This window comes from Myzus persicae, unplaced genomic scaffold (genome assembly GCF_001856785.1).
Source record: "Myzus persicae strain clone G006 unplaced genomic scaffold, MPER_G0061.0, whole genome shotgun sequence".
Classification (NCBI taxonomy): domain Eukaryota; kingdom Metazoa; phylum Arthropoda; class Insecta; order Hemiptera; family Aphididae; genus Myzus; species Myzus persicae.
In genome coordinates, this window is record NW_019101919.1 from 95,758 (window position 1) to 105,470 (window position 9,713).

At 28.7% G+C, this 9,713-nt stretch overlaps 1 protein-coding gene across 1 annotated transcript; it reads right to left on the reverse strand.

The window, feature by feature from the left end:
- Positions 1 to 1,266: 1,266 nt before the first annotated feature.
- On the reverse strand, positions 1,267 to 3,254 carry LOC111030768. Its single transcript, XM_022310438.1, has 2 exons — positions 2,941 to 3,254; positions 1,267 to 2,876 (listed from the first exon to the last, which is right to left on the reverse strand). The coding sequence occupies exon 2, from the start codon at positions 2,773 to 2,775 to the stop codon at positions 1,291 to 1,293; it is 1,485 nt and encodes a 494-aa protein (XP_022166130.1). The 5' UTR covers positions 2,776 to 2,876; positions 2,941 to 3,254; the 3' UTR covers positions 1,267 to 1,290.
- Positions 3,255 to 9,713: the final 6,459 nt, after the last annotated feature.

Below are 9,713 nucleotides of genomic sequence, written 5' to 3' on the forward strand. Positions count from 1 at the left end.
TTAAAAGTACCACATGAATACATATTATTTATAACTGTAGTTATTACGAATTAATTAATTATGTTTTTATCTGATTACGCTATACACAATGATTTCGAATAAAAATAAATAAACTAGCAACATCGATTTAATCAAAACGTGTAATTACCACAAAAACACTAATTATTGAACTACTAAAAATAGTTAGTGTGCAATACAAGAAATATTAGGAATGACGTAAGACAAAAAGTTAAGTTTTAATTAAAAAAAAAAATTAACAACCACTGTATTTGATCCAGATCATAATTTAAAAAAATATATTAATTTACATTTAACCGAGTTAAATTAATATTTTCTCCATAATATTATTACTAACTTTAATCTTTTAGAATTAAATAATATAAATTTGTTGTTTGATGTTGTCAATGTTGACTTACCTTACTAACCTAACTCAAGTCATTTTTGTCATTCAATTGCCCACCTTTGAACTATAACAGGTACCTATTATGCTTAGATTATTTACGTTTGGGCGTTCAGCTTAATTAAATTGTATGTTATTCAGATATTATATTTATTAATATTTTATGTTAATCTTTAAATTTATAAATATTAAAATGACTTATACTTAGAACTATTTTTATTTGAACTGATGGAATTTGAACACATGAGTCCTATGGAGTTTAAGATTTAGAGACCTAAAAGTACAGGAAAATGTAGCCTATATTATGAAGATATAAATACCTATATAATGATCAGTATTATACTGACAATACTAACTACATGATAAATATTCTAGATATATTTTTGAATGATTCAGAAACTCTTTTATAATACTATTATTGCTTACAATATGACCAAAGATTTTTGGTATGTTTTAATAATTATATTTATAAACCATAACGTTTTAAAATGGACGATGGTTTAGTTTGTTTGAAAAAATCGCTAATTTTGGTATAATAAAACAATTATTTAATGTTTCAAGTTTCTGTAGTTTTTACAGCTATTTATTTACTTTAACATTTAAATAAACATGTATCATACTTTATCTATATTATGTTATAATACGATTTTATATTATTTATTAGTAGGGCACGGATGTTGTAGTACTAAAAAAATAGTAAAATTGATTGCAGTATTGCACTAAAAAATATCAAAAATTGCACTTAAAATATTAAAAATTGCACTAAAAAATAACAACGTTTTGTTATAAATGTTTTAAGTTTACTGTTATAAATTATAATCTAAAATTTTAAATAATCAAAAAAAAATATATACATTACATTATAATCATGCCATTATAAATTTATTATATTATACATCATTGCACTGTACTATAAGTGTTTGTTTTAAATTTTCGAAATCAAATCCTCTTCGATTTGGAGCTAGTAAGTTCTTATATCTCGAAAAACTTCGTTCTACGTCGGTTGATGTGAGCGGAGCGTATTTAAAATAAGCTAAATCGCTTACTGTTAAGTCTTCGGGTAAACCATCGAACGATTTTCTTTGTCCAGTTAGTATATCATTGATTTTAATAATGGTTTTAAGTCCAGTATTCTTTTCAATAACTATCTTATATTTTTCATGGATTGAAATCCCGATTTCACCAAATACATTTTCTAATTTATTTTGAACATTTTGAATTATATTAATGGCTTCAACTACCGATAGTCCTTGATTTTCTAATTTTAAAATCGCGTCCGGCAAAAATCCGTAATTTGAGTGAATAAATGCTAAATCAGCTGAAGTTGAATTATGGTTAAAAATATTTTGTGATATTTTTATTGAAACGGCTTCATCAGGATCAAGTTCTTGCACTACACTTTTCACTTCATTAAAATATTTACAGTAGTATGATGCAGCCTCAAGCCACGTACCCCAACGCGTGATAATAGGTTGTGGTGGTAATGGTGTATCTGGTACTTTATTTTTAAAAAGAATAGTTCGGCTTGGTGCTTTTAAAAATATTTGTTTAATTTTAGCAATGAGTTTGTCTACTTCAGGAAATTTTCCGCGTATGACTTCTGCAACTCGATGCATGCCATGGGCCAAACATGTGACATGCACCATTTTTGAATAGAGTGCTTTAATTGTAGTCCCTGCTTTTATCATATATGGAGCTGCGTCACTAAGAAACAGGAAAACGTCATCATGACGAATACCATCCGGCCAAAGAAGGAACATTGATTTATCGAATAATTTGGTAATTGTTGAATAATTTGCTTTATCGAGAACTTCTGTATTTAATAAATACACTTTTCCTGGTTGGTCAGTTTGGAGTGTTCCGATCACAACGTTAGCCACATATCTCCCATTAACATCTGTGGTCTCATCTATTGAGACCCAAATTTTATTTCCCTTTATATTGTCTCTTATTTTATTTAACGTATCTGAGTACACTTCGTTCACGTAATTTTTACGCAATGTAGATTCATTCGGAATATCTCTTTTCATATATGTTTCCAAAAATAAACGAAAATCATCGTTATTGATTTTATGTAATGGAATATTGGCGGATAACATTGCCTTACACAAATCTTTATTAAATGTTGATTTTTTGGAAAATGACGTTACTTGAAGTTGCGATGTAGAGGTTTTGGTGTTATTTTTTCGATTAACTGCCCGTTTATGCTTTGCAGTTTCAATATGGTGTGTAACTGTATACCTCCGTTCAGCACTTACTTTTGTTTCACACAATTTACAAAAAAGTACGGATTCATCACACGAAAATACATCTTCTCCAAATTCTAACACGTAATTTTTAACAACGGTAGAAATAGTTGGTTTAATTTTCGGCATATTATTTAACACTGTAACAACACAATCGTTCAAAATTCACGGAGTGACTGAAGAACAGATTATACAGTCAGTCACATTTCACAAATTATTGTATTGAATACCTATCGACTTGATTTTATCTTTATTTCGATAAGATACCACTATTACATTTATTGTATTAAATACCTATCGACTTGATTTTATCTTTATTTCGATAAGATACCACTATTACTGTGTTTTATGGCTTAGATATTATGGTATAATCTTATCCATACGACCGTTATGTGTAAAAATGTAAAATATTGCTAAAATAGTTGTATAAATGAGTAAATTCGACAAAATTGCAATAAAATTGAAAAAATCCCAAAAATTGCAAAAAATTGCACTTTAAACTTTTAGATTTGAATTCGTACTTACATGAAACGTATTTAAAACTTACTTAGCAATTAATTGAAAAAGTAGAAAAAAAGTTGCAAATGCAACATCATCCGTGCCCTATTTATTAGTTTGAAACCAAACGATTATTTAAAATCCTTTCCAAGTATTTCGACTATATAATATGCTTTTATAGACGAATTAATCAAAAACTAATAATGTATTATTATTATTATTTATATCGGATAAAATGTTTGCACTTTATTATAATATACTATTGAGTAGAGGGTTATATTTTCAAAAGTTAAATATTTTAAATTTAATGTGAAGCGATAATAGAAAGCGACGTAAAGCCGTATAGGTATAAAATCTATGATAGTTATAAGTTTAATTTTGTCGGTACTTCACAAAGGTTATTTTGATTTAACGTTTAGTTTCGCAAAGCTTAAGTTCAATCTAAGTTCAAGTTTACATAACATTGCAGGTTAACTATATCTTAAATTTTAAGTATCTCGAAAATATTGATGAAAAATAATTTAAACACTTTTTAAATATTGAATGACAAAAAAAAGTATTCAAATATATTATTAATAATATTGGAGCCTAATTCTATATCAAGATGGAAATTGGTAGAAATAACATTTAGGTAGATCTTTGATCTATAATTATGTAGAAAAATAAGTGTATACATATTATAATTGGTATCGACATAATGGAAAAAGAGTGGGAAACCTAAAACATTGAAATTTATTATAACAATGATTTGCTTGAAATTTGAGATTAATATAGTGTTTAAATACTTGTGTTATATTTGTTATAATTTAAGTATTTGAACATGTTTAAACAATAATTTAAATATAAACGGCAAAGGTACTAAATGTAGTAAAGAAATATGATTAAAACTGAATTAAGACTTAAGGCAGACTCACTAATTAGAAAAATAATGCATAACGATACATAATCTAAAAACATAAAAATAGGTAGGTACAAGTTGTTCATTTAATATAGGCCATGAGAATGAGTTGAATAGATACTGTGGTTATGGCCGCACAAAATGGTGGGACTACTGACTAGTGATAAAGAAGGAAAGCTGGAGCTAGCTGTGAGTAAAATACGAGGAAATTCTAAAAGATCTCCAAGAGACCCATTTAAAAGATAACTATTAATCTGTTCCATATCTTCAGTGCACTGCGAGGAAAGAGTTTGAATTTGTGATTGGTACATTTCAGATAATATTATAGTCAGATACGCTTGTCCATTTTTTTTATAAAAAATCTAAATAATGTTTTTTTAGAAAAAACTTCAAAATATAATAGTAGTGTACAAGACATACAGTCTTTGATAATAAGCTGTACTTAAAGAATAATTCAAAAACTTAAATATTTTGTCTCTAAAATACTATTCTTTAGCTTAACATTTTATAATAAGTGTTTTTATTCCAAAACCATGGAGTTTTTTCGATTGTTTGCGAAAACATGATAATTTCGTTTAATTTAAGTTTTCATTGATGTCATGTGCTGGGTCCACATAACGATAAAATAAAACGTGATGATTGGAACTGTGACAAATAATAATTTATAGTTATAACTTATAACTGTATACACATAAGTGCAACTAGGCCTTTAAATTTAGGGGCTTGAGGACCGCCTAAAATTATTTTGTACACACTTTTGTTTTTTTTTTTAAGGTACCCATTATATACACTTTAAAACGCCTTTTTGTCGAACAAAGGTAAGGTATTTTTCCACCGATCCCCTCTTCTTTTCTGCAAAAGTTATGTATACGCTATTGTATGTAGGTATCTATATATAACACGCCATATTATGTGTTGGATGTACAAACCGACGACTGATCTCTGGTCGCACTGGGCCAAGTTAAAACGAATCCATTCCGCCGGTCTAATCAACTAATTCGTATATACGGAAGCGACGATAAATCGTTGCCGACCGGACACTTTGGCGTCGAATCAAATCGCGACAAGGGTGGGTAGGCGTGCAGTCCGGTGACCCACACAACATCCCTCTGTCGCCCCTCGTCGGATACTTATGTTATATATATTATATATGTACATATATTTTGTGTAAATGTGTGTGTGCATATGTGGAAAGTAACACGCGCGAGATCGTTTAATTTATCGTGGCATCCGAATATATTATTCGAGCATTACCTAGGTTAGTGAGGGGGGAGGGGGGTGCTGGTAAAATCGACGGGCGTTCGTGGGAGACTGCTATGCTGTACGGGTATTATATAATAAAATGTATACACATATAAATGTACCTGCAACAGTACTCGAGAGATTGAAGTCCGGTGAGCCGGGTAGAGATGGAATGGATTTGGGTGCCAAAAATCTATTCAAGGGACCGTTTTTCGGTATTTTCCGAGAACACACCATTTGGACCCGTCGGTGTGATTTTGTACTCCGAAATAAAAAATAAAAATAAAATAAAGGCTGACATTAAGCAGAGTCGAATCTGCTCCAAAATTTTATCGCATCGGTGATCCTGATACAGTGATTCACATGATTCAGTTGTCGTTTTAATAAAGTTATCGTCGATTATGATAATCCTCGATTAGTGACGACTAGAGAGTATTATTGTAGATATATTACAGCATATAAATATGAATAATATATTATAACAGTCAGTTGCACGACAGTTGTAGGAACGAGTCACAACTGACTCGTTTTGAAGCAGACAAGAATAACATATAATTATAATTATTAAATGTTTTTTTTTTAACTGCCCAACTAGATTTACCGTCCATAAACACACGCCATGTTTAAGTTAAAAATTCATGATTAGGTGTGAAAAATTATGTTTGCATACAGTATATCCACACTTGTGATATGTGGTACAGATATGACACATACCTAATATGCAAAAGTTAAATGCATTATTTTTTTATACTATTGTCTGTGACAAGTAAATTATGTATGCATATACTTAACCGACAACATAATATTCGCATTGTTTTTTTTTTATTCGATAATTCAACTCGGACATAAACGGTTTATTTTTGACATGGTGGTGAACGAGGAATGAATTAAGTTATCACATTTTAATTATGAAAGCAAAGTATGATGCGATTTAGTTGTATTCTAAATGTATAAATCATACAACGTGAATTTATCGTTATTAGACTTTATTAATACTTAATTAATAAATATTACCTTATTATATATTCATATGTACTAACGCATTATGTATTATTTGTACTTGTTGAGTTTTCAACTTTTTTTTATTCAATAGTTTTTCACGTTATTATATATAATTATTATGGTTATTTTATAAGTTATAACTAGGGCTCGGATTTTGTAGCAAATGCTCCTTTTGGGGGGAATATGATAGAAAGATAATTCTTATATATAAATACGTTTTGAATCGTTCCGATTTTAATGAAGTAAACTTTGTTTTGCTTTTTTCCCCAAAACCTGTTTTTATTGCTTTTTCCCCTATTTGATTCTTTTTTCTATATTTTTATACATTTTTCTTGAAAATTTAACTTATTTCTATGAATATTATACTTGGACTAAATTAATATTACCAGAAATGATAAAACCAGTGAAAAAACAAGTGATTAATGTATGACTGATAAAATAATGACAAAATAGTTGTATCAACAATTATCTATAGTTGTATTTACGACTCAAGGAAAGTGAAAATTATCTGAATTATACATATAAAATATGCATATTTTTATAGCACGTTCCAATACTTTAGTTGACTGGTAAATATCAATCGACAATCAGTGAGGTATAGTGCTCTCTATAATCGTTAAAATGCCAAAAGTTAAAAATTAAAATTTTATTGGCACCTATTAGTATAAGTTTTCATGAAAATAACGTGACTCAATATACGGTCGCAAATTCCTTTTTTAATATTTAATTCTATATGTAATTAAAATTTGTTTTTTAGAATTAAATTTGATAAATGATATTTTTTGCTTTTTTTGGCAACTTAAAATGCTTTTTTAAGAATTTATTTTGCTACAAAATCTGAGCCCTAGTTATAACCATCGCGTTGTAGAAATGTAGAGGCTGTAGTATCCAGTGTATCGACCACGGTTATCTAGCGGTAGATGACCGTGGTATCGACACATCTGAAATCAACATTTTTTTTAAATCAAACATTAACTTATGTTACTAACAAGTTATAATAAACTCGTTATCTTGAAAACTACAGAAGCTTATCATATAAGGTTGGGTTGGTACTTCCATTGGGTTTTATTTTGGTGAGATATCGCGATAAAAAAACAACTTTAAAAAAATAATCTTTACGAGCAATAGATACCTCATTTACCAGGTCAGATAGTATAGTAGAACTATAATACCTAACAAAATTGAAAGTTTTTCTTTTTTAAATTAAACTCACAATTCGTCCAAATCGTTGATTTTGGAAGTCTACGAGTAGCCGAGTAGGTTCTCCTGTGCGAACGAAATAATTATAATATTAATTTAATTACATATTTGTCATTACTTTTTTTTCGTATGCAATATTATTATACCTATTGGCTATTTTATAACACATGTATTATGTATATATTAAATACCTATACTGGCAGTTTGACGAATTAAAATATTTTCATATAACTTCGCGAAGTCCATTCATGTAATTCACCGGACATATACGCACCATGTACCTATACCGATTTATTAAATTGTTTCGACGATAATGTAATATACAGATATTATGTTATATTATTGAATTGTAATAATTCGTTGCATGCCGTGCCCAGTTTTTGCTATGAATAGTTGTAATAACAATAATAATAATAATAATAGTAATAATAAAAAATAACACAAATCTAGTTTATTCAGTGCGAAACTATAATATATTATACAATATAATGTTATGTTGAATAGTTATCGTTGGAGATCAATCACTTTCGATTATTATCAATATATTTGTATATTGTGAATTATGAATTTTATAAAAAAGAAATCTAACCAGCTCGATTTTCCGCTCCAACGGCATTCAAAAGGGGGCTAATAAAATTTCCCCACATAGCTTTCCGACACGGTTGGACAGGTTTCAAACGAAAATCGTATTATTCGAAATAGTGCGTGTGTGTGCGTGTGGGGTAGGTTCATACCATGTGAGTTATTCAGAAGTAAACATCTACTCGCATAATACGCTATCCTTGTCACACTGATATGAATATATTATTATATAATATTACCCATAATAAATAATATATATTATGGTTATTGATGGTTGTTTATATGCACTACACAGATCTGTGATATGAGTTTTAAGACGTCGTCAAATACACACAGTCGGCCAAGCCTGGTCGGATCGGAAACGAAATGTTTAAGATTCGTCGAAATATTGTAATGCTAAACTTCCCCCTGAGGCGTCTTGGAAAAAAATCGAAACCGGGACCAGGAGGAGTTGCTAAATACTTGAATGATAACAATTTTCGTTCATCTATTTTCACTATGGTTATTATTTTCACAGTAGCACTTGCGTAGGACTTAATTGCCCTTTACATATATTATGTTAGAGATTAACCTGTGATGATGTATACTTGATAGTACACCTATACAGTACTCGATGTATAGATAGTTACTGACCACTGTCTTACCATAAATAATTTATATTTTTTAATTGATTATTGATTAATATTTTATCGATTTTTATATTTACAAATAATATTTTAGTGTTCGATTAAAAGCCTCAATTATTGTAATATCATACTTTGTGCTATTTTGTTTATGAAAACGGCAACGAAACACGTCATAATAATAGGACTTCACTTATCACGTTCAACTAGCTGCTTACGTAGTATTATGATGATAAATTATTAAAATGTCCTGGTGCATATAAACACCCACTAGATTACGCTTGTTATGAGGTACTGGTCATAACAACTATAATATTAGTAATTTATAATAGTAATAATAGGACCATTATATCTGGTCACTTCGAGGTCATATAAAATCGTTTTTTCAAATATGTATTGTTTCATAATGTTATCAGATTATAGATTATACAACACACACACAAATAAATGAAAATATGTGAACTCGAAGACTGCTTCGAAAGCGATCTACGGGCATTCGAATATAATTGTTTGCATTCCAATGAATATAACGTCATTATATTGACTTTAAACAATTTTAATTAAAAAATAACTGAATAAGTATTCATATAAAATAGGTTCACCGACAAAAAATACATACATATGTTTATGTTTTTTTTTATCAATAAAAAGTTGCACGTGTTCATAACTTAGGTAGGTATGTATCTAATAATAATTAATACACCAGACCGTTTTTAAAATAAATTGAATTCACCCAAACAATTTGTGTCCGACCAGAATAACCATTATTGTTGTTAGTAACAAACGTGTAAGATGAATATTTATTGAAATTTAATACCATATTTATTTTTAAAAAAAGACAATATATTATAATATTAGGTATACGTATTTTAGTATTTATTTATCACTTGTCTGAATTTTGTTTTGAACATGAATCATAGTGGATTTTATAGTTAAAATCGAAAAAAATAGCAACGAAAAATGAATAAATAAATTTAATTATTTATTGATGATTTTTTTTTTTTAATTTCTTTATTATAATA